Source organism: Homalodisca vitripennis, chromosome 3 (assembly GCF_021130785.1).
Source record: "Homalodisca vitripennis isolate AUS2020 chromosome 3, UT_GWSS_2.1, whole genome shotgun sequence".
Lineage (NCBI taxonomy): Eukaryota > Metazoa > Arthropoda > Insecta > Hemiptera > Cicadellidae > Homalodisca > Homalodisca vitripennis.
In genome coordinates, this window is record NC_060209.1 from 59,192,763 (window position 1) to 59,219,446 (window position 26,684).

General features: G+C 32.5%; 1 protein-coding gene across 6 annotated transcripts in view; it reads left to right on the plus strand.

Annotated features, from left to right (window-relative positions):
• Nucleotides 1–26,684, plus strand: part of LOC124356950 — a 31,092-nt gene continuing 4,408 nt past the window's right edge. The window contains exons 1-3 of one of the 6 annotated variants that reach the window (XM_046808280.1): nt 44–250; nt 4,835–4,908; nt 5,067–6,908. In XM_046808280.1, the coding sequence (XP_046664236.1) occupies nt 225–250; nt 4,835–4,908; nt 5,067–6,250 (1,284 nt within the window). In that variant the 5' untranslated portion in view covers nt 44–224 and the 3' untranslated portion in view covers nt 6,251–6,908. Of the gene's footprint in view, nt 378–4,834; nt 6,909–26,684 lie in introns of those variants that run through there. The other 5 variants (XM_046808281.1, XR_006921908.1, XM_046808282.1 and 2 more) reach the window with 5 other exon arrangements.

The following is a 26,684-nucleotide window of genomic DNA, read 5'->3' on the forward strand; positions in this document are numbered from 1 at the left end:
TCGAACAGGAATTGGTTATGATAATGGTCACTGACTAGTCACTACCAGTAGTTAGGTACTCTAAAAAAAAAAAAAAAAAAACTGGTAGAACAGCTTCTTGGTTTTCTTGTTATTGAAAATTGAAAATCTAAAAATGCAACTGATTGAGCAGTAAACTCAAATGTGTTGTGAACGCTGTGATCAAAGTCTGCGAGTTTATTATAATATACTAAAGACTTCCTGTAATGTTCATATCTCTGATCATTGAAACGTAAGATTTGGTCGATATAAGGCATTGTTTATTGTAGTGATATATTTATATATGAAATTACACATTTAATTGTTTATCTCATGGACTTACATGACAATCTCATGATGTTGAAGTTCACATGAAAATTGTAATGCGCTTTCTTATTTTATTTACTTTCTAGATGTTACCTTTTTTAGTAGACTAGGTTATATTTGAAGTTAGGTATAGTAGGCTAAATTAGTCATACATCAACAAATTTGACTACTTTATGAAGTCATACATTGATTGAGTTTAATTTCAGGGCCAGTCTATGTAAAAAAGATGGATATGCAAACAAAAGTGTTTTTCCTAACCTTATCAAAATTTAGGTGTAGCTATTCATCCAATAATAATGTGGTAGTCTAAATAAATATTTTCAAAGAGAGTTTTCAAACACCTGCGTTATTGCCACGGTGGAGTTTTTTTGCCATTCTAAGATATTTTAACTTATTTCAAAATAGGCCCCTAGTACTATTCAAGCATTAACACATCTCATGCAGCACGGTCAACGGATGTTGGAATGAATGAATGAATTGTTATGTCACAAATTGTTCACGCAAACCCGTATTGACCAATTTGACTTTCGGCAAGAATCCACAATGCCCTATGCTATTAAAAATGAAGAACACAGTGAGCGTAAATCTTCACATTCAGCTGCACTTGTTAAGCCTTTTTTGGTCTTGGAGATCCAGAATGCCTCCACTGGGGTGATTGAGCCTTTGTTTCTACATAATATCCATAAATCTTTGTTTTGTCACATGTTATAACATGTTTTTGTAACTCTGCATCGTTGAGGTCCTGAGCAACTTATGCCGCTGTTTGTTGTAAACCATTTGCCGCTGTTTTTGTTAAAAATACAGATTTGGAACAAATTTCGCTGTGGCAAAATTAATTGGAGTAGGGTACCATAAGCGGACCCGATTTTTTATATTGAAATTGGCAAACGACATTACTTAATCATAATCATCGATATAATCAATCGAACAATTAACTTTTAATAATCTGTATCAACAGCTGTAAACACTTTCAAATAATACTTGTATTGTAATATTTCAATTTTATATAAGTAACATTTGATTATTAAAAATGGCAGTCAGTTTTAGAAAATTACACAACATTGCTTTGAAAGATGAAAAGACATTTTTTTTGTGACTTCCCACATGTGGGACTCGTACCGAAAAACCCATTATGTGAAATTTGTGGGAAAGAAACAACTGTAATTGTGAGAGGAGCATATATGGTCGTCTTCAGTTTTCCTAATTTTGGTTATAATAATTGGTTTGATCACTGTAAATATTAAATTCATATTTTAATTTAAAATATATGATTGTTATTGAGGACTATAGATACTTTTATATTGGTTGATAGTCTAGGATTTGAAATGCGAATATTAAGTATCGATGATTACATTTTTCAATATAAAAACCGGGTCCGCTTATCGTACCCTACCCAACTAATTGTTTTGGATTATCAGAATGAAACATATTATATATCAGGTGAGAAATATTTTGAGACATTTTTTACTTTTATCAAAAGATTATTCTTTGCTACATAATATCGAATATTGTCTTATGCCTTTGTTGATGCTCAGGTTTGTTTCAATACTCAAATAGTTTATTGCAATCAAAAATTATAACTTAAGAATACTACATGTTGCTTGGCAATTAAGTATTCAATTAAAAAGAATAGGCTAAAACGTAGTTAGGCCTACTTTGTTATAAGAGGTAGGTTATTTATGATACAAATATTTGAGCATGTGACTATGTGAGACTACAGAACACTGAAATATACTGTCACAAATGCCCAAATGTTTATCAGCTACTTAGATTATTTCATTAACACACTGTACAATAATTTTGTTAAAGTGTAGAAAATTGTATTTTTCTATCATTTAATAAATTCTTGAAGTGTACATTAAACTACAGTAGAGATATAACTGTTCTAAGACTTGGGGACTCAGATTCACAGAACTCAAACAATTGGTGCTAGCCTTAAGGCAGAAGCGTTGGATTTTGATGTCCTCAGATTCTTAAAATGCTTATGCTAGTGACGTTAACAAGCAGTGACACTGTAACTATGAAGACTGTCCATCTGCATTTCGGATAGTGCACCATACAAGGACCCTGCGAATGAAATTAATGAGCCTCTCACAAACTTTTCCTCCTTGGTAACTTGGGATGAACTTAAAGATGCTAATTAGCAAGGGGCATACTAATAAAGATAGTGGGCATGAAATACAATATAATTAATATTCAAGGGAAATTAATACATTTGAACCTGATTTATCTGTGGTCGAAGACGATGTAAAAATAAATGAAGGATAACATTACCTACAAGGAATCAACCAATTTATCCGTCAAAAACATGCTCAAAGAAATGTTAGACAAGAGTCCCTGCTCTAGTACCATTGCAGTATAGGAATCGAGGAATCCGGATCAAGTTAAGATGCTGCTAAACAGCATGAAAAGAATAAAATTAGGCTTAACTTGAACTAGCCTACAGTGAATTGGAAGAATTTATAGCAAAAGTTCGATTCTTCAGACTGTGAGCTACGAAGAATGGTAAAAATGACTTAAAACGTTGTTTGCTAAAGAAGGAGATGGTATTTATTTACAATAGCGTGACCATGGAAAATGGACTTTTTTTCATGGGTTGGGCATTTATAGCCAAGTGTTATTATCGTTAAATTGTATAAATGGCAATAGCCTTATTTATTTTCAATAAACATTGAATCACAAAAAGTACTTGCTCCGCCGGGAGTCGAACCCGGATCTCAATTATATTTATTATAATTGTTTATTGAAATTAAATAAGGCTATTGCCATTTATACAATTTAACGTAATTAAAAGTCATTTGACAGGTATTTGGTCTTCCGATCATATGTTAGTTTGCTTATTTAAAACGCATATGTGACAGATACGGCCAAATACAAAATAATTGAATCGGAAAAAGTAAGTACTCTGTGGTGTAATGGTAGCACATTCACCCGGCAAGTGAGAGATCCGGGTTCGACTCCCGGCGGAGCAAGTACTTTTTGTGATTCAATGTTTATTGAAATTATATATATATATATATATATATATATATATATATATAATATATAATATATATATAATATATAATATATATATAATATAATAAAACATGCTAAACAAATACAGCCCCGAAATTATCGAATGTATACCTAATCAACTACAGTAACATTTATATTCTTACTTTTTGGAGTATGTTATAAAACATAGAAGCAACTTTGCCAAAAATACACTTTGAAAGTTTTTAGGTTTCTAGCTTTAAGTCAGTATCCCATTTTATAAAAAATGTCTACAGATAACAACAAAACAAAAGACAGCTAACTACACAGGACAAAAACTCAAAAGTTTTAAAGAGAGATATATATATATATATATATATATATATATATATATATATATATATATATAATATATATCTCTTTAAAACTTTTGAGTTTTTGTCCTGTGTAGTTAGCTGTCTTTTGTTTTGTTGTTATCTGTAGAAATTTTTTATAAAATGGGATATTGACTTAAAGCTAGAAACCTAAAAACTTTCAAAGTGTATTTTTGGCAAAGTTGCTTCTATGTTTTATAACATACTCCAAAAAGTAAGAATATAAATGTTACTGTAGTTGATTAGATATACATTCGATAATTTCGGGGCTGTATTTGTTTAGCATGTTTTATTATGTCAGAACTGAAAATTCAACATTAACCTTTTATATATAAAAGGCATATTTGGAAAGTAGATCTATAAGGGTTGGTAAATATTTTAAATGATCAAATATACACATGAAGTTTGATTTTAGTAATATATCACAATTTTTCTACGTAGTTATAATTATTATTAACCTCAATACATTTTGTGTATCTTTAATAAGTTATGAGTTCACTTAAGAATTCCATCTTAGCCAAGTATTCATAATAACTTCCAAGTAGGTGTTGTTAGTGTTTTCTTGAAATCCGTAGAAGAATTATTACTAAGAAACCGGATTGTCAGCTGTATTAATTTTGGTATAGTTCAAAATAGGAGAGAATCATAAGGTTAAAAATATGGTAACATGATAGTGTCATCAATTGTATTTTTCTTATTTTAACACGCTTAAAACCAACCACAAGACATGTACTGATTGGTTCATATTAAATCACTCACATCTCTTTAACTAACTTTCTGATGGATTATATTCTGGATTATATGCATGAATCATCAGGATTGTTATGTAAACAGAATAATAGTCTCTGCACCCGTCTTAACAAAGTTGTTGATTTCAAAAATAGTTTTTTTTACAGTTATATAAAATGCTCAGGAAATTTCTAGTGAATCATATCAAGAGTGAAACAAAGGAAAACTTAATTTGTTTGGCACACATAGTGTGTCCTGACTCCTGCAGTATTCTATCCTTCACGCAGTAGATTTTCAAACTTTTAGATTATGACTTCATCCTACTCTTCATAAATTTGTATCACTATTTTCCAAGTAGGCCTTGTAATCCTTATTAGTAACACAATTATTAATTTATATGAGTTTTGATATTCTTTGTTTTTTGTTCACAGACTATTGGGAATTGCATACATTTTAAATGAAACCGAAGGTGTCATACGGGATGAACTCACACCATTAAGAGACGGTTTGTGATCTTACATTCAGCATGGACATTGTACTTAACTGTATCCTAAATGTTAATATTAATTTGTAATAAGATACAATCTTACATTGGACAGTGTATTTATCATAAAAGTACTCAGCTACCCTTGAAAGAATATATCAATTTTCAATATTTTTTAGGTTCATTACTGAGAAGATGTGGATCATTAACCCGTTTTCCAAATAAAAACGATTGTTTAGTTTGTGAACTTGATGTATTTGGTACAATGCCGAAGAGGGTAAGCTCAAAATCAGTGCAAAAATCAAAAAGAGCACGTGAAAGTGTAGATTCGTCAGGTAGAAGAATATCTATTCCCAGAAACTGTAAATCTTCTACGCTACCAATAAGTAATAACATTATGGATTTTGATTATTTATCGAAACCATCTAATAAGATTGTTATGGGTAATAACCAAATAAAGTCTAGGCCTATTGAAAAAGAGGTAGAAACAAAGAAAGAAAAAGAAGAAGCATCTGGTTGGAGCAGTGATGAACTTGATGTAGTTTATGATCTGCAGGAAGAGAAAAAGAATAAAATATATGAAGTGATAACTGTAATGAGTGATGATGAAACGCCCAACAAAATTACATATGAAAGGCTTTATGCCGATGATGGTGAAAATAAAGTGATTGAAAACCCAAAAGATTTGGATGTTAGTGATAAAACTGATGTGTTAAGTCTAAACAATGCTGCAAAGGCAGCTGTTTCGATTTTGGATGACATTTTATCTACAGAGAAAGTGTCAACTGTTGAAAATAGTGCAAGTGCAATCACAGACTCAAAAGATGATAGTGATAACGATGTGGTATGTATTGCTGTAGTGGATGCAAAAACAAAAGAAGAACAAAGAAGAGCCAATATCGAAGAAATTTGTTTATCAAGTGACTCAGAATCTGAGAGTAGGCTGAAAGTACCTCCTCTTAGAGTTAAACTTTCTAAATATCCCTGTGTTAACAAATATTTACCAAACAATAGTAGTGAACATTCCTTTGGTTCTAATAATAGCAATTTTAATCTTGGTTTGAAACACCCTTGCTTATACCCCCCTTATGTGTTTGGACGAAAACAGTCGGATTTCTCAAATTCACTCTCTGATTGGGATTCATGTTCTACAAGTCCAAAAGTAACTTCTTCTGATGAGTTTTCTCCTACTCAAACTGAATCACCAAAAGTACTTTCAGATGAAAGTTCTTCATCAGTCTTAAGTGATTTAACCCAACCTCAGGACAACTTCAGTTCAAGTAGTGACAATTCAAATTCAACATCACCATCGAGCAACAGTGACGAGGAAAAGGAAATATATTGGAAAGGTAGGACATTTTAATGTATCTAATAGTCAAATTTACCTTGTTTTGCTGCTGAATGAAAGGCTGGTATGAAATGGATTTTAATTTCAGTTTGCTTCAGTTTTACTTTTCTTTATTTTACACTCATAAAAATAATGAGACAGACATCTTGTGCTTAAATGAAGACGTGCATTAGTGAACTGATATTTGCCATGGGGACACTGAGTGTGTCGTTAGTGAACTGCATGCACAGCATTTGTGTTTATGAACTATTGCCTTTAGTTTCTGAATTTTCGTTATTTTATGTTGTATTATTTTTAATGTTAATTACTGTGCTACCAACATTTATACCCTATGTAAAATTTAGTGAATTGAATTTACTATGTTACATACATACTTTGGCATTTGTCAGTTTGAATGTACATGCTTAAAATAATACTACTTTGCTACTTAATATTTGTGGCTTCTTAAAATAATTATTCTATCAATGTTAAAGTAGTTTTTGACTTATTTTTAATCTGTGTTTTCACTATTTTAATTCTGTTACTTTCCTAACAAAATTCTATTTATTTTAAAGTTCCCAAAAATTAATTTTAAAACATTTTTAAGGTAGAAAAATATATGGTGTAGCTGTATTATTGTACAATTAAAGATAGTTCAAATGTGTCTTCAACAAATAAAACATTGTTTGAAAGATGTGTGTATCTGTAAAAATTCATTTGAACATTCTGAAAAATCTTTATTATTACATGGACCAGTCATTGTGTTACGATAGTAAAATTATTTAATTATAAAATAACATACTAAATCTTTTTACCTTGCTTGAACCCCTATCTACCTTTTAGTTCAAGAAGTGATGGTTGTCATGTACATCAAATGTACGTAAAAATAAAGGAAATAATTTATTTAACATAATTTTACTTATTAATTAAAACAGGGCTACAGCTTGAAAACTCACTTTAGTTCTCAACATTATCTAATCTAAACCTAAAAAATTGATTAATAGAAATAGGCCATTAAAGTCTTGCTATGATATCACTTTCGAGAAAAAGAAGCTAGTTTTACTATTGTCAGGTATTTTTAATATGTATATTATTAATTTATTTTCGTCATTGTTTTCTGTATGAATACAACATAACATAGTTAATACAAATAATACACTTTGTAAAGTTTAAGGTTTTAAATTATGGTAATGATTTCTCTCAATAGCCCATATCAAGTCTACAGCTTCATTATTGATGATAAATGATTTTAAATGATAGCAGGATGGTACAGTTCCTTCTTTATTATATGTGTATGAGGTTTGTCCAAAAAGCGTTCAACCTTGACTTAAGACAATAACTTAAGTCACTCAGTGAAAACAGTAATCCGGTCTCCTTCAAAATTCTTTTCTCAACAAGCCACAATTGTCATCCAACGTTCCTCATACTACTGGAAACATTTCTTGAACTCATATTTTAGAATGACTCCTTCATCGCATTTTGCCTGATTTGTTCTACATTTTAAAATTTTTCCTATTGAGAGGAATTTTGTTTTTGGAATGGTCAGACATCACATGGCACTATGTCAAGATTATAGGGAAGCAGTCGAAACTGTCTGATATTGTGTTTTACTAAAAAGTGTTGAATAACATTTTATGAATAAGCTGTCACACTGTGATGCTGGACCCACTCATGACCTACCCACAGTTTAGACCTTCCCTTTGCTCTGCATCTTGTACCCGTCTTAGGACATTAATATAATATTCCTTGTTGACTGACTGACTTTGTGAAGCATATTTGTGATGAAAAACACTGTACTTTGTCTTGCCCTCTTTAGTCATTGCTCTTCACAAGTCGTCCACTTTGAAGATTGAGAGCTTTGGTTTCAGGGCCTTTCAACAGTAATTTTTAAACATATTCTGGTCATTATTTAACAAACCAAGATTGTTCTGTGGAATTTTAAAGTTGCGTGCCTCTTGATCATCTGTCAACAGCTGAGGAAAAACTTTTGCTGAAACACTGATAATTTTAAAATTTTCTTGAAAATATTTTATAAACTGCAGATTTTTAGATACCAAGATCTTTAACTCCTGAACAGTTAGCCAACGGTCTTCATTGACTTTTGCAAAAACATGGTGTTCAATGTTTGTAGGATTTCTGGCTGTTGCAGGCTACCAGAATAGAGATAACTCTCCACTGAAATGTGGCTATCTTTGAATCATTCTTTATCATAGACATGTCACCAAAAGTTTTATGTATTGTAGAGGTTATCTCTAAAGTCAAGTTTCTGACAAAACTTAACGCAAACTCTTTGCTCAAGATGTTTGGTCATTTTTAAATTTATGCGACGCAAGCACAGTAGCAGCAACAGGTGCGGAGCGCAGAGAATGCCTGTCAGTGGTCTTGGAAAGGTCTCCCTGTATCCCATAATAGGTCTGAGGCAATCGGACATCAAAGGGAGATACTTGTTGTTTATGGGTACTTTTCTTGTATGTGTCAAGTTCCATTCAAGATGCTGGTTTGATTTTTGTAAATTCAGTAACTGGTAGATACAGATATTATTTTTATATTGATTTGGCCCTGTGGCCATTGTAAGGTACCATTTTAATTTTTGTCTTCTCATTAATCTTTTACTTACAGTATTAGCCACTTATTTTGCAATTATCAACCCTTTTCTCAGACATATATTACAATTCTAGTGTTTCATTTTAGCATATGTTGGCTTTCCAGTTAGTGAATTTGAAAAGTAATGTCAACTCAACCTACTCACCTTGCATGTTACAGTGAAAAATAAAATTTTATCTAAAGATTAGGGTACCATTAGGATAGATAAATTGTGAGTTAATTAGAATGATTGAGTTATAAAGAAATAGTTTTTGTTTTATTTCTAAAATTTAGCTATCAGTCAAAATAATATTTAAATTATTATTTAAAACTAAGATTGCCTACATGGAAAAGAACAAGAGTTCTATAAAACATATGTGAAAGTTTATTGAATTGTAAATACGAGTAAACTAAACAAAAGTTCTCACTCATAGTTTTTCTTGTACTTCTAAGGAGTGGTTTATCATCACACACTATACCCTTGAGGGCCTTTTGCACATCAATCATAGTTTAATGAAAAGGTAGCAGGGTTCCAGATATTGGTCATCATTATACTCGTATTAAAAAAAAAAAAAACAAAAATAGAAAACTATATTTCGAGGTTTGGGGTCTAGTGTCCTCTTTGGGTATAAAAAAACTTTAGAGTACAAGTTTAAGCAAGCAAACAAATTTAAAAGTAAAAAGATAGTATAGCAGTGATCTATTGAAGATATACCCTAATAACAGAAAAAGCTGTACATAAAAAAATACTAAATATCTGTATGAATGATCAGCATAAGGACACACTATAACACTGTACTGAACATGCAAACTGTTCACACACATTACATTACTGCAGAAGGTCTGGGGAAAATCAAATCTGCAACTTCAACTTCATGTGGGATTAACTTAAATAAACGAACACAATGGCGGTGTTGGTTGAGAGGGGAAGTAAAGAGCCTTTGACCTCATATTTTTTGGCTTTAAATTATGGCGTGTGTTCGAATTTTTTTAGTTGATATTCGACGTTTTATAGTTACAATTCATTTAGGTTTAGGTTATCTAATTAATTTTTTTTTTATAATGATAGCCAAAGTGGAGTAATCTCAACAGGTTGACTTAACGGTTGGTCCGCTAATTTTATGTATGAATCCTCATTTAACTTGCACATGAAAAAATTCTCTTTATGGTTTTTTATGTTGGCTTCATTTTCATGTTATCTTCTCCAGTGCATCCACCACAATCAAGGTTATGTTTAAAAAAATGGGCAGCTAATTCTGTTTGAAAATATCATTGTAGATCCACACATCTCTTGGACTTGATATAGATAGTTTATCCACCTTTAGAAGAGCAGCTTCAAACTAGTGGTGATAAGCCTACTTCACATCAGGCTTCCCCTGCCATTGGGTAAATTTTCCTAGAAATTAAAAATAATAAACTTATAATCCCATAGTTTTTAAAATGCTAAATAACACAATTGTCATCTGGAACGGTAAACACAGTTATTCAAATCAAATCATTTATTGCCATTGATCGTAAATACAACACAAGTATGGTCAAGAATTTTCATTTTAATTTGATTAACAATAATACTATACAACACTCATTTTGTCAATAATTACAATAAAGATAAGTGAAGTTAGTCTAGATTATATAGAAGAAAAATAAAAAAAAATAATAAAAGCAAGTGTGAGCAAATTACTTTCACAGGACCTCTCGTGTTCAGGAAGGAGTTGGGATCTCTGACGTGTTAATTAAGTACAACAATGTAGGCAGTGACAGTTCACCTATCAAAAACGATGCAGTGACTAGCAGAGGTTATATGCCAGTAGCAGCAAAAAGATATGTCTTTACTGGGATTTGAACCAACAAGTGTAATGTTGGACTAAAGTTATCAGTTTAGACAGCCATTGACTGAATTACTTGGCTCTCCATATAACAGTCTATAGCAGATAAGATTGTCGGCTCAACTCAGTTATTAAATATCACTTGGTCTTCTTTTCTAGTATCTTTGGTGTTTGAAAGTCCATGTTTAAAAATTTGAATTATTAAATCAAATGTTTATTGTTTTTTCTTTTTGTATGTACACCATTAAGTTTTACTCCGCTATCTTATAATGTCTGCAGTATCTTCATTCAAGATACCAAAGTTTGGTATGATTTAGGTTATCTTGCAATATTAAAATTTAGCATTGAAATAGATCTATAAATTTGCATAAAAATTTGAAATTAAGAGGTCCGTTCTTTTAACAAGTAATAATTTACAGAATGTCATGATTTGGATAAAAATTATACCGTAAATATAAGTTAGAAAGAATTAATGTCACTTTAGGCACATGTTTACTTGTCATTCTATTGGCTTATATTGTCCTTACTTGCTTAACTTTAAAATTTTTCCTCTGTATTATGAAAAACAAGGTAGGAGTATGCTTCACCACTTGTTGCTTAACAGGCTTTGCGGAGGTTGTGTGCAAAGTTTCAAGCCTATAGCTAATTCCTTACGAGATATTGTCCTACGGACAGGCAGACTGTCATGTAGAAAAGGTTTTACATCCCCCTCACAGACGAAAGAAGACATTGTGACAGCTTACTAAGGGACAAACTTCGATGCTGCTCAGCAAATTCTTTCAATATACACGCACCATCATAAAAACTCATTCTTATCTATTTAAAATCTATTCAAATTATCTATTAAAAATTAGTTTCTTGCAAAATTTAAAGCTTACAAAAGTACTCTTTTTATAGATATCTTACAGATGGTTAGGCTACATATATGAGTATTACCACGTCACATATTAAAATTTCATATAATGGTACTTAGTTTGTTTATAATTAGCCCACCCAATGTTCACACTTGTTAGTCACCAACGATTAAGAGGGAATACTAGTTAGTTAATAACTGCACATCTATGGCTCCAGTTTTAAAATATAGCTAATGTTTAAAAAAAACTATGTTTAAAAAATCATAAAATAAGACTATCTGTTAATACTAATCGTTTATAATTTATATTCAGTATACACTTTTCCAAAAGAAACTATATTAGGTATAAATTATAAAACACCTTAAGTACTCAACTTGTATTAACTTTTAAACATTACAACTGTCTTTTTTAATGAAGTTAATGTTGTTCTAACATGTGTTAAACACATAATGTCTTTGTCTTCAGTTTTAATTAATGATATTCTAGTTAAATATTCTTGATAATCTCTCCAATGGGGAATTATTATCTTATAAATAAAAATGAATCGCAAAATGTGTTGGTAAGTGCAAATCTCGAGAACAGCTGGACCAATTCGGTTAATTCTTTTTGTAAAATGTTCATTGAAATTAGAGTAAGGTTTTTATGAAGCAAAATATGTTTTGCTTCATAAAAACATAAGTTACACTTAAAAAAAAAGAAAAGTTACCTGAAATATTTTAGAATGTAGAAAAAATGTAGTTTTTACGTTTCGTAATCCAAATTAAACTGGCACTAAACAGCTATTTACACCTTCAGTTTTATGTCAACAAATTGGCTGAAACATCTGTTTACATTTATATTTGATCAAATATTAAGTAAACAGTGATTGGTCAGTACTGCAATGCAGATATTAAATAAAAAGTTAATATCAAAATTTTACTCCAGATCGCACCAGTGACGAATTTAAATCATCTAATGCATTTTAAATACTATTTAAACACTGGTATGTAACCAACCTTAATGAACAAAGTTATGAATGTTTTCACATAAGTTACTTTAAACTAGTGGGCTTCTTTGACATTGTGATATGGCATTTTAACAGTGGCTTTTGGAAAAAAAACAGAGAAATGAACACTAAAATGTCTCAACGATTTTTCTTTCCCTGGCTACAGTCCAAAAAACAAGTGTAATACAAAACTTTAATAATGATTATTTTGGAATGTTGCATAACCTTAATAAGGATTTCCCCTTATACTGAAAGTACATAGGAAGTAGGTATTACTTCCCCTTGGCCTTAATAGGACCTTGCAATAATGATCGAGGGAATATTGCAAGCTGAAATGTGGCATAGTAAGTGAATTTAAACGATCTGAAGTAGGCACTTTTTTAACTGAAGTAGGCTTCTCGGTCCTACGTAAGTATATATTTTTTCTTCGTCAGGACAAGGCAAACTCTACTATGGTACTGGAAATTCTTAGACCTGAAATATGTGATTAAGGCTAGGAATAGACGCTTTTTGACCTAAGTAGGTTTCCGAGACTTTTGTATTTGTATTTTATTGATCAGAATAATAATGCAGGCTCAGCTGTGATATTGCAAATATAATTAATTAATTTAAACCAGAAATCCTCTTACACGTACAAAACGTGATATATTAATTAAATTAAACTCTGATAATATTTACCATGAACTTAAATAATATTTATTTGATGTATGCCTACTTACTTTTTAAAAGTTTCATAGAACATAATTTTACATCATAAGTGCTTTTACTAAGTAATATAAGGGTTCTAAAGATTGCGTGCAAAGCTGCGGGTAACAGCTAGTAAAAATATATAATTAATGTCATGTTTTTGCCGATTTGTGTGGTGTTTTGCCACACTGTGAAGCAAGTTATTTATGACAATACATTTTTATTGTTGTCTGAATAAGCACAGAAATTATGAGCATCTCATATTGAAAGATATTTTACCAACTAATAGGCCTATGTGTCACTGTTTTCTTCGTACATTTTCATCTTATCTATGTACAGTAGCTAAATATTCCTTATTGACTTGTCACAAAATCTCCTAAATTGCAGAACGGATTTACATAGAGTTTTGTACTCATGTATGTCCTCTCTTAAGTGCTTACTAAGAAATGAGTTTAAAAATGTCATAGTATAATCACGGAAATCCGTGATAAACCGTGACATTTTCATTGAGAATTTGCTCCACATTCAGAGTTATTAAATCATTAAAATTACTCCTACTCTCCTAAACTCTCAAGATTAAGACAAACCAAGAAGATTATGCAAATGTTTTACACAAGATTAAATAAATTTATAAAATTTTTTGAGCTTTTAAGACTAAGATATAAAAACACTTGATGGATTAATATCCTTAAAACTATTCATTAACAGTGACGTCACAGTGTTGTTACATTCCACATCATACAGCGTTGGCAGACAGCTGCTTTGCCACCTGTAACTGGAACACCCGACCACTGACCCCAGACACTGTGTCAGCACTGTCAGCGCTGACCTACAGCACAGCTGCTGTACTTCTACTACCCTTGGATATTGTCATCATAATATAGTATCCAACTCTACTTTTAACCTAATTGACACTAAAATCTCACTTTCATCCAGTTGACAATAGAATCAGTCAAACACTCTTAATAAGTTGCACTATAATTTGAAGCCTACGTCACTAAGCACTGACGTCACAACAACTACGTAACCATATGTGTGTGGAATAGCATATCACTTCACTGCCAAGCTGTAATACAACTGGTAGCAGTTGACTAACACAGCTGCTTGGCCATATGGATGTCAGGCCGCTGACCTACACACCTTGTGTCAGCATTACTACAGCTCTAGTCTGACAACAGTTTGTTTTGCAAGCATATTACAAAACACATCTGACTACCACATCTGGCTACCAATTAATTGACAAAGATTGTTATCATGTCTAAGCACCCCTGTAGTATTTGTAATATTGGAGTTAAATACCAAGCTATACGCTGCTCTGGGCCCTGCAATATGGTGGCATCATTCACGATGTTTGAACTGGTCTGACAAAAAATTTAAAAATCTAACGACTCAAGAAACTATGTCTTGGGTATGTGATAAATGCAAACCAAACTTAGAAACTACTCAAAACCGACATTGAAGATCTAGAGAGTAAGATACATAATCTCTCACAAAGAAATAGTCTGGACCATGAAACATCTCTCTAACCCTAGCTGCAGAAGTCGGGAATGCATTACTAAGTGAAAAATAAGATATTAAAGGAAAAACTACATCAGGAAAAAAATAAAAAATCTGAATACCACCTTGAATTAGAAGACAAAGTAGCTGCTGCAGAAGACCTTATTAAGGACATCACAGATGAAAATAAAAAACTACAAACTGAAATAAATCATTTAATCAAGAAACTTAACAACGAAAAGAAGCTTAGAGATGAAATGACTAATCAGGCTGAATCTGAAAAAACACACAGTTTTTTAGAGCAGATAAGGGAACTGCTGTCATGAAAATCGACCTTTAAAGACCAAATCAATAAACTTGAGGAACAAGTTCGGTCTAAAACATGTAGCACTGACTTACTTCAGGAACAAAATGATATTTTAATAAGAAGTACAAGATCTCTTGAACAAGAACTAGGAGAAAAAAACAGTTTGATTAACAAAATATCACAAAAACTGTGACCAACTGACAGATAAGCTGTGTGAACAGGCTCGAACTGCAAGAGAACATCTCAAGCTCTCTTAAAAGCCTGTAAACCCATCTCCAGCACTGTCAGCTCATCTATCAAAGAAATTGACAATTCAGAAAAAACCATATTGCCAGACAAACCTAATGCTTGATTTTGACAGAAAGAGCAAGCCAGACTTCCACACATGAATTTTATGACCTGACCAGGAGAGCCAGCCAAACTCCTACAAAAAAACTGAATCCATGACTTGACCAGGAGAGCCAGCCAAACTCCTACGAAAAAACTGAATTGTGACTCGACCAGGAGAGCCAGCCAAACTCCTAGAAAAAAACTGAATCATGATTTGACTAGGAATAGCCAGTTATACTACTATAAAAAAAATTGAATCAATGACCTGAGTAAAGAAAAATACAAAGTTTCCTCCAATGCAAAAAATATTTCTTCTAGGCGGGGTGTGAAAAAGAACATATTCAGTATTTCCCTCCAAGTCTCAAAGAATCAAGAAAGGTTGAAAAAGAAAGAACATACTTTCTCTATTGGCTCATCAATGTTGTGTAAGTCAGACAAACAAAAAATACAACTCTCAAAAATACCCCCGATGTATTGCAAAACTGAAGCCTAAAAATCAAAGTGTGGATGAGTTTTTTACAAAAAATATTGAATTCTACCTTCAAATTATAAATCAAAATCAAAATTACACTAGAAACATTGCCTCACTAATTTCCCCCACCTCCTGAGACACTGCCCCAGCTTTCACCAGTTTTTTTTGGGAACGTTTGGAACAGGAAATACTTCAAGCAGTCCAGGGAACATCCTAAGTCTTACCCACCCATACCCACACTATCTCCCCAGGAACCTGGAATGCAGACCCTTGTGCAGGCAGAAGTACACCAGCCCAATTCTTTTTTAGGCCAAAAAGAAACACTAAGTCCAGGAAAAATACAAAGTCCACATCTATGAGAATAAACATTTTTCATCAAAATATAGATAGAATGGGGAACAAAATTGACATGCTAAATCACCTACTACACTCCAACAGTCCAGATGTAGTTGTACTAACTGAACATGGCCTTAAACAGGACACAATTTAAATGCTAAGCTAATGAACTACACACTTGTGACTGCCTACAGTAGGGAAAACACATTAAAGGAGGTGTAGCCATATACAAACACTCTAGGTTTACCAAAGAAACCCATAGCCTGGATGTTGAAAATTACAGCCGAGAAATGGAGTGTGAAATATCTGCAAATAAAAATAAAACTCAGTAGGAAAACACATTTATGTGTCCTAGGTGTTTTACAGACCGCCAAATGGATCTTTAGACACTTTTTCATCATAGCTTGACAGAGATATATTGGACAAAATGGACGCCTGTCAGTGTAAACATCATTAATTGCTGGGAGACTTTAATATTGACTCCCTGAAAGACTCAAGAGAACAAAAAGAGGTAACGGAACTCCTAGCATCATACAACATAACAAGAATGACTCTCCCACCAACACGCATAACAGCCAACTCTGTGACTTCAATAGACGCTATCTGTACAAACCTGGAGACCAACAAAGTGACTGTAAATGTTTCACATACTGGACTATCAGACCACACAGGACAATTTTGTACCATAGAGCTACCTGAAAGGTGTTCAGTCAAATCGTTCACAAAACGCAGACATCTGAATAAAAAGAAATCTTTCTGAATTAAAAAATCTCGTAGCTGCAGAAAACTGGGAAAATGTCTTAAACACTGACAATGTTGACGAAGCATATAATAACTTCAGTAATACCATTGTAAGAGCTTTGACTGTACATGCCCATACAGAAAGTCGCAGATTACCCAGCGACGGTCACATATAAAGATGGTCTACAATGAAGAAACAAAGGTCCTGAAAGATGAATTTCTTAAAGCTCAAGAAAATTATAGATTGACAGGAAACCAGGAAGACAAAGCTGAAGCTGCTAGAAAAAGAAAACCTATGACTTGAAGCTTAAACAACTTAGAAGTGAAGCAAGCACTGAACACATTGCACAGGCTAGTAACAAGAGCAAAGCAATATGGGATGTCATAAACAGTGAACGGAAAGCAACACATGAAACTTCAGAAGTAACTATGACATGCTTAAAAATTGGTGAACAGGAAGTGACAGATGCTACAAAAATTGCAAATAATATTAACTCCTTTTTTTCAAAAATTGCTGAAGAGACAACTTAGGAACCAAGTGAGGCATAACTACTCGCAGGAGAACCACACTGAAAATTGCAACCCCTCTATCTATCCTTCATCCTGCAACAACTGAAGAAATACAGACAATTATAAATTCCATTAAACCAAAATCATCAGCAGGTATTGATGACATATCTTAAAAAATCATCAAAATCTGTGGAAGAACTCTTCTGACTCCAATTTTAGCTATCTGTAACAGGTCCCTTAACCAAGGCATCTTTCCCTCCAGACTTAAAATTGCTAAAATATATCCCAAACACAAACAAGGAAAGAAAGATGAACCAGCCAACTATAGACCCATCTCTCTCCTACCTACTACTTCAAAAATTATTGAGAAAATAGTTCTTGCCAGACTACTCACACAACCTTCAACAAAATGGCCTCTTGACAGACAAGCAACATGGCTTTACAAAAGGGAAGTCAACAACAACTGCAATTGCTGATCTGGTAGAGTTTCATAGTAGAGAACATAGAGTCCCGGCAACACCATCTCCAGCGTATACTTAGACCTGAGTAAGGCATTTGATTGCCTTGGTCACGATCTCATTTTGGTTAAATTAAAAGCCTAGGCATTATAAAAACAGCCCTAAAATGGTTTCGAAAGCTACCTGAAAGGATGGACCCCAAGTAGTAGAGGTGAAGAAAAATGAACATGGGCAAACAAGTACTGTGCGATCAGATCCCAATACCAACAAGAAGAGGCGTACCACAAGGATCAGTCTTAGGGCCAGTACTATTTATTTTATTTACAAATGACCTACCAAAGTACATGACACCATACAGTGAAACAATTATGTATGCTGATGACACTGTGCTCTTATTAGCCAGTAATAATAACGAACATTTGGAAATTGACACATACATATCTGTCAACATGGCACAACAATACTGCATGAGTATGACCTTGTTTTTAATCAAAATAAAAACTAAACAGATGTATTTTGGAAGAAATAGAAAGGACTCAACAGCACTCCCTGATCTTCAGAATGTAAACATGCTGAAACACCTAGGTGTAACACTTGATAGTGATTTATCATGGAAAAATCATGTAGACAATCTGTGCAAAAAACTAAGCTCTGCCATATTTGGCCATAAAAAGAACCTCAGCAGTCAGTTCACCAGAAGCTTCAAAAATAGCATACCATGCCCTTTTCCAAAGCCACTTACAATAATGGAATAGTTGTTTGGGGGGAACTTCAAATGCCAACCTGCAGCGCCTACTGAAATTGCAAAAGAGGGCTCTCAGAATAATGACTGGTCAAGGCCCAAGAGAAAGTTGTAGAAATACATTCAAGGATTTGAAGATTCTTACAGTTATTTCCATTTACATATTGGAAACTGTTCTCTTTTGTGTTACTAGAGACCTAACAAGGCATAGAGATCTGCATGGACACAACACAAGACATGCAGGCAACTTCCACCTTCCGGCACACAGAACAGCCACCTATGCAAAAAAAAACCATCTTATGCTGGAATCAAGATATATAACACACTGCCTGAAGACTTGAAGACCAACAGCCCACAGAACCTGAAGAAGGAACTCCGGACCTGGCTCCAGGAAAGACCCTTCTACAGCATGGGAAGAGTTCCTTCAATTGGAGGGACAATGCATGAAGACCCAACTCATGAGGAAGAAGATATTTTTTGTCTTTAAACTTGACATGTATTCTAATCTTGATGATTATGAATAAAGAATTTCTGATTTCTGATTTCCTACATGATTCTATAGACATGCTCAATATGAGTTTTATGCATGTTTTTTACGCAATCGCGAGAACTCATAGAAATCCTTATAGTACTCATGTCTAACTCAACACAATATCTTCATAAATTGGGTATTGAGGCTTGAAGTATAAAGAGTAGTTTAACCTTGGGTAATACTTCCTCACTAAGAAACAATTTCAAACATTTCCCAAACTGTTGGTGGAAGTTTTTGAAAAGCCATGATCCCGTGAACGACAGTTTATATTTCATCAGATGTGTCAAAATATAAAATGGAATGAGAATTCTAACTGAATCTTACATTTGTATTCAAAACTATTTTTTATCATGCCTTCATGATATCACGAGAACTCGGAAAAACCACAAGACACATTTATTACATCACAAAACCTCCACCACTATTGGGAGCTTACACTTCAAAATATAATCGTATTTTGAAATGAATTGGGACATAAGCTATCACTAACAAATAATATTTAAAATTTCGACATACAATCTTAGTAGTCTGAAGAAAGTGTTAAACTTTCTTAGCTTATTTGTTGGCATTTTGATGAATTTTAAAATACTGAAAACATAACATTATGAGTTGAATAGATAATCGCATATAGCTTATCTAAAGTTTTAATTTTACAGAATTTGTATGGCTTTTATAACTATGAAAAGGTAAGTTAATAACATGTTAACATAAAATGCAATGTTTGTATCTTTTTGAAACATAAATATTGAGGCTTCATACATAAAACTTTAGCTCTTGTAAATTAGTGTTCACTGAGGAAACTCAAAAACTTATCAACCTAATTTAATTTAGTATTGGTATTATTAATAGTTAACAAGATTGTTTGATTTGGCTCTAAGTGTTTTAAATGAATCATTTAAAGTATTATCTTATCTTAAAAGAAACAAATATCAGATTTACTTCTCAGTCTGCTTCAGAATCAGTTTACCCGATAATCTGTTCATACACGGACTAGAGAAAAAAACCAGGAATACTAAGGAATAAATGAGCACTTCATAAAAGCTAATGATAAAAATCAACAAAAATAGAAACATTAAAAATCCAGTGTAGTGTAGGATCTTAAAGTTCTTAAACTTTCAATGTACAAAAACTATACTATATTGATAACAAACAAACTTTGAAGCTTTCAAACAATTAAGTTCAAACAGCTTAAATAATTTGACTAGTTACATTGTTTTCATGCATATTGAATAGCTAATATTTTGTATTTACATTTTCATTATAATCGCTGACCGATGAACTTTTTAACGTCAAGAGAAGTGTTCCAACATAAAAATAGTATTAGGATTCCATATAATCAGTCACATGTACTCTTGTGATGGCTTTTTTGTATGCTTTTATAACCAATCGTGAGAACTTGTGTAAAACTGTGATATTGCTTACACTTAATCAACACTCGTCATAAATATTGAATGCTGAGGCTTAAAATACGGATTGAAAATGGAAAACATTTGATTGCAATGATGAATGTAATGGTGCTTGATAATATTCATGTTTGAACTTAGGAGCCTGGCATAGTGGGGAGAGGTTAGAGTGTGAAAATGGTATCAATGGACTATTTCACTTGACTTATTTCAATGGATATAATAGATTTTACTGATGCTTTGGAGAACGGGTTGACTAACGTAAAGATTCCTAAAGTTTAAACCTCAACAATGGAAGCTGTAATGGACATGCTAGTTTTACGTAAGTGTCAAATTTTTATTTCAAGTGTCGATAGGTTTTATTATAATTCATTATTATTAATGGGAATACTACAGATGTTTTTGTTTGTACTGTGTATCAACCCACAATCAGATGACATTCTAAGTTTACTATATCGTTAACAAGACTTTTTGTTTGGATTCAAATTTTAATCCCTTCAAGAAAAACGGTTTTTTTCTCTTAGGGCATGAAGCTGTGAGATTGCACTTAGTCCTAAAAGGATTTTATGTGCACTGCTTCTGGAGTGGCAGGATATTCTGGACGGGTAAGATTGAGGATAGGGCCGCCTTTTATCAAAATCCATAAGGACGGATTTTGGGCATTAATCTGTCATGTCTTTTTGAAGGAAGGGAAGGCTACATCTATACCAGCCTCTCCAGTCAAATAGGACATGGGATGGCACATTCTTATATCTATACTAGCAACTGCCATTAAAGAGATCCATCAACTCCAACAGTCATCCCCCCACAGTAGTCTAGACCTATCGATCTACCCTTGCACCCCCTCTACATTTGCGGTTAGTGCCGCTCCTGGACATCCATAAGATTGCCCAGATTGATATCATTGGTTTTTGCTAGAATTTGTCCATAACTTTTTCTAGAAACGGCTTAGAGTTGTTTTCTCAATATTATTGTGTTTATATTGAATAGATCTTTAATATGACATGTCACAAGATAGGGGTTGCAATTTTAAAATTTAAAGTGACTCCCTTCTTACCCCCCTTTGAAAAGGGGAGGTAAAATTTATTTTACCCTCAAAAAATCCAGAAAAGTAATTTAATAAGTAAATGAAGGTTGTATATTGATATCTCAATCTGTTTGGAATATATCCAGGTGTATAAGGATTTAATTTACACCCTGTATAATATATACTAAAGAAAAGAAAAGAACAGACTAAGAGTATAAGGAATATCTTTTGTCCCGTATGAGTTCTGTAAAAGTTACAAACCTATTCAAAACAGCGGATGATCAGCCAATCACTAATTCGCACACACCAAGATCGGCAGATTGTCCGCACATCAACAGCAGTATGGTTAAACTCTCAAATCGATGTGACTTTGATTCTGCCTTGCACTTATATGACAATTATGCTATAAACTATTAATCTCTCTCTCTCTTTTTCTCTTACAAGATTGTAGTAGATAGAAAATTATACTCTTAAATTGAAGCAAAAGTCTCTATAGTAAATGTCCAAATATGGGACACACAGCTATGATTCGGTGACACTATAACTGGAAGTCGGAATCCTTTGATGTATCAAAATCAGTTGTGTGTGGTCGATACAATTTAGGTGAAGAGGCAAGTTGCGAATAGTTAATTGGCTTTGTCATCAATAACAATAAGGTAAAAATTAATTCATACCACTTGTCGTAACAGACTTTTTTAAGGTTGCATGCAAAATTTCAAATCTATAGCTCATTTCATTTTTGAGGTGTCTTGTCGACTAATAAGACAATCATAAAAAAGAGTGATTTAAAAATTACGCATCATAGAAGTCATTCTTGTAGAAATGCAAGTCTACATGTAAAATCTTTCTCTACATATCTTGCCAGATAATGCATTCAAATTTTGGTTTGTTAAATTTAGTTTCATATCAGTGTTTAAATCATTAAAGTCTATACGCAAAGTCACTATAAAATGATGTATGTGTTGGGAATCAGACTACATGTGTTAATGTGTCACACCTTTGCTATTATGGACCAATATAAAAATTTTCATTGATGCTCAGCCAAACCCCATGGAGTGACATGTACCATCATCTAACTCAGTGTTCCTCATATGTAAATGAAGCTTCAAGTACAATTTAAAGCTTATATATCAGTTTGTTTTTGAGATATTGTGCGGACAGATAGAAAGTGATAGGCTTTGCTAAAGCTCAGCCAATGAGCGAGGTGCTGTGGAGTCTGGAGATTAAAACGTATTCCTCAATAATTAATGGGTATGGAGGCCAATCCACAGAAAAGTTTGGGAAAATTACCTCCTAGACATTAAATTATAAACTACTTTTTACTCCAATTTTAAATTTAGTTCCTGTTTTCCCATTTGGGAACATGGCACTCACTTGGATTTTAAATATAGATTGTAAGTAAAAAATTGTTTTAACCTCTATTTTGGTACATTAAATTGGAAGTAGGTACTTTATTATTACTTAAATAGATGAAATAATAAAATATTTAAGTAATAGACAAGTAACCTACCTAACAATGTTAATTATAATACTCGTATACTGAAACTCTTTTACCTCACAGAAACTAATGAGGATGATGTTCTCAAGGTAATTGATTTTTTTAAATAAGCAATCATGTGGATATGATGATATTCTCATGACTTATAAAATCGGTAAAACAACACATTGGTAAAGTGCTTGTTCATTTGATAAATTCTTCTTTTATATGTAGTGAATTCCCAGACTTTTTAAAGATTGCAAAAGTTATTTCAATTCATAAAAAGAATGATCCTAAGAATAAAAGTAACTACAGGCCAGTATCATTGTTACCTTCAATCTCTAATTGCAAAAGTTATTCCAATTCATAAAAAGAATGATCCTACGAATAAAAGTAACTACAGGCCAGTATCATTGTTACCTTCAATCTCTAAAATTTATAAAGAAATAGTGCATAATAAATTAATTGATTTTTTGGAGTCTTAACAATTAGTTAGAAGATATACAGCATGGCTTCCGAAAACAAAGGTCTACCATAACAGCTGTAGTAAGCTTTGTTTAATCAATAATTGAATTTATTTATAAGAATAAGGTAACCGGAGTATTTATGGACATGTCAAAAGCTTTTGACAGTATCATCCCCCATTGTTGCTCAAGTTGAAAGAAATGAATGTGAGTGAAAAAGCATTACAGTGGCTTAAATCATACCTATCAAATAGGCAACAATTTGTAGAAATAAATATTAAATTGAAAAATAACTTAAAATTGAAATACAAATCAAAATTGTCAAAAGTTGAGCTAGGGGTACCCCAAGGATCTATTTTAGGACCACTTCTTTTCCTTTGTTACCTGAAAATTTTAAAAAAACTGTCTAAGCTTTGAGCCATCTACAAGCCTATGTCTATATGCAGATGATTCAAATTTAAAAATATGAAGTAAAACAAAAGAACACATAGAAATTAAATCCTGAATTGGCTAATTAACAACAATTTTTTAACTGTCACAATTTATATCTAAACACGGATAAAACAAAACAAAACAAAACGCCTAAGTTAAAGAAAAAAACAAAATAAACAAGCAATTACTCCACTCATTGAAATTAAAGGAAAAGAAATAGTATTTGCTAAAGAAGTTAAATTTTTGGGGCTAACAGTTGACAATAACTTATCATGGGATGCTCACACCAAAATTATTATAAATAAGATTAATTCTGGCTTGTACACAATAAGAAGAATGTCTGATTTATGCAGCACTGACACCTTAAAACGTATATATTTTTCTCACATTCAGTCTCACATGACATATTATGGACTGTGTGTATACGGAGCTACTAAAAAAGAAAATCTCAATCCAATACTAAAAGTTAAAAAAAGCTGTTAGAACCATTTCAAAATTAAATTTTTTTGAATCTGTGAAAGAAAGTTTTAAAGAATTAAATATATTAACTATGGACTTTATATTTTTGAAGCCATCATGTTTGTTAAAAATCACACATCCATCAGTAGCAGTAAGGTGCATCACTATGCCACCAGATATAAAAATAAATTTGTGACCCCTTGTCATCGTTTGGAATTATATTAAAAAAAAATACATTACATGTAGGAAATAAATTTTTAAGTAAATTCCTGATTATATAAAAAAGTGAGGGTAAATTTACTTGTTTTAAAAGAATGTTAAAAGAGTTTTTGTTAGGATTAACTTTATATTCTTTAGAAGAATTTGAACACTTTCCCTTAGGACCTTAGTATTAAATTTTGTAATGTTAAGTGCATAATTTTTAATACTTGTTATGTATCAGTTAAAAATTAAATTACAAACTTTACATTACAATTATATATTGTTATTTGACTACTTTTTCATGAAATTGGTACACTATTCGATGTAAAAACTTGTGCAAATGAATGAATAAACATTATTTTGAAAAAAAACCACTCCATTCTGGAAGTGTATTTCTTCAAATATTAAACACTACATTTTCTAAATATACTTGATTCAATTGTAAATAAAAAACAACCTGATATGCTATTGTCAACATATATTTTATCACAAGTCACGGACGTTAAGAAAATATTAAATTAATTATAATATGTTTGAAAGGTTTGTAAGCGGGATCACGTTAGAGCGGTCTAGGTTATGCAATACGATCGGTAGTGCTCGGCAGTCAACAGGGACTAGCATCGTCCATATTTTATCGACATGGATTTCGCCGCCAAGCCACTCACTACTACCATGATTTATATTATTTTCCTACGATGTTTAATATGTGAAATACTCCTTAATTGGACTCATGTATTTATTTACAGACATACTGCCATAACTTATAAATACCTGACATAATTTCGAATTTATTGAAGCACTGCTTCATCCCACCGCTCGCCACAGTCAACATACAAATTGGTGTCGTGCTGGTCGCCGAACAGCACACAGCTGCAGGAGTGGAATGTGAGACTCGGCACGTGCGACTATAAACGTTTCCAAATGGAACCCATAAAATATAGCTCTTTCTCTCTCACACAATCAGTCCATTCGTCTCCTGAAACAACGCGGGAACATGGCTTATAACAGCTGATTGTAACAACTGCAGTTTGTGTTTTCGCTCAACTATTCTGTACTAAGCTCATGCGCGAGGAAAGAATCGGCGTACAAGCGTTTCTCTTTGGTTTAATACTAGCAAGTTGAACATCGTGATCGTGGCGGCTGTGAAGTTGTGATGGTGTTATCAGTTGTGCATTTACAATCAAGAAGTGAATTGCTGACGACCGTAACGTAATAGGCATTGTCACAATATCACGTTTAATTACTGCAGCGTACTTCAACAGTAATATATAACCATAAACTTAACTATAATCATTGGAGGATTTAACTTTATTGGACTCCTAGTCCCGAGAAATTCTTAGGTTTAATCAGCTGCTGTTATGACTATCACTGTCTTTCAGTATAAACCACATCATGAAAATTTGTACCTACAGCCGTCTACAATCAACAAATTTTTGATAACAGTTTTGTTCCAAGTGTTGACCGAGAATGGCTCTTCACAGTGAAGTCAAACTATTTCAACTTTTGATTTGTGTTGCAATTTTTCATCAAGGTTTGAACCAGAAAACCTCAATGATTTTCTTGTGTGCTTTTTAATGAACATTCACAAATAATGTTGTTAAAATTCATGTCCGAGAGCATTTTTGTATTTGTGTTGAAACTAGTCAGAAATTATAATTTGCTTATTTTGATTTTATATTTGCTTATTAATATAATTTTCTGTTTGCAACCCATAGGTATGGGTCTAGTGGGCCTGGATATAAATGGATGATAAATGAATAATTAGAAAAACAATAACTTATATAGTTTAAAAATAAACAATCAATAATCACATCTGAACTAGTATTATAAAATAATGAGAAAGTGATTTTTTTGTTTATTTGCTGCGCTTTCACTTGTAAACTATTCAACCAATTGTACTGAAATTTTACATGGACATTCTTAGTGTCCCTGGTTAGGATAAAGGCCTATTCTTACTTCGTAAATTCTTTCGTGTTCTGTAAAGTTGCAAAGAATCACATATTGGTCTCTAAAGTTGCTTTACAGTAAATATTATTAATTAAAAGAGCCAGTTACTTATAACCAACTGTTCTGTGTAATCAATCATTATTTTATGACATGTTTAATTAATTTATTTACTATTTTTAACTTCTTTACATTTGTTGTAG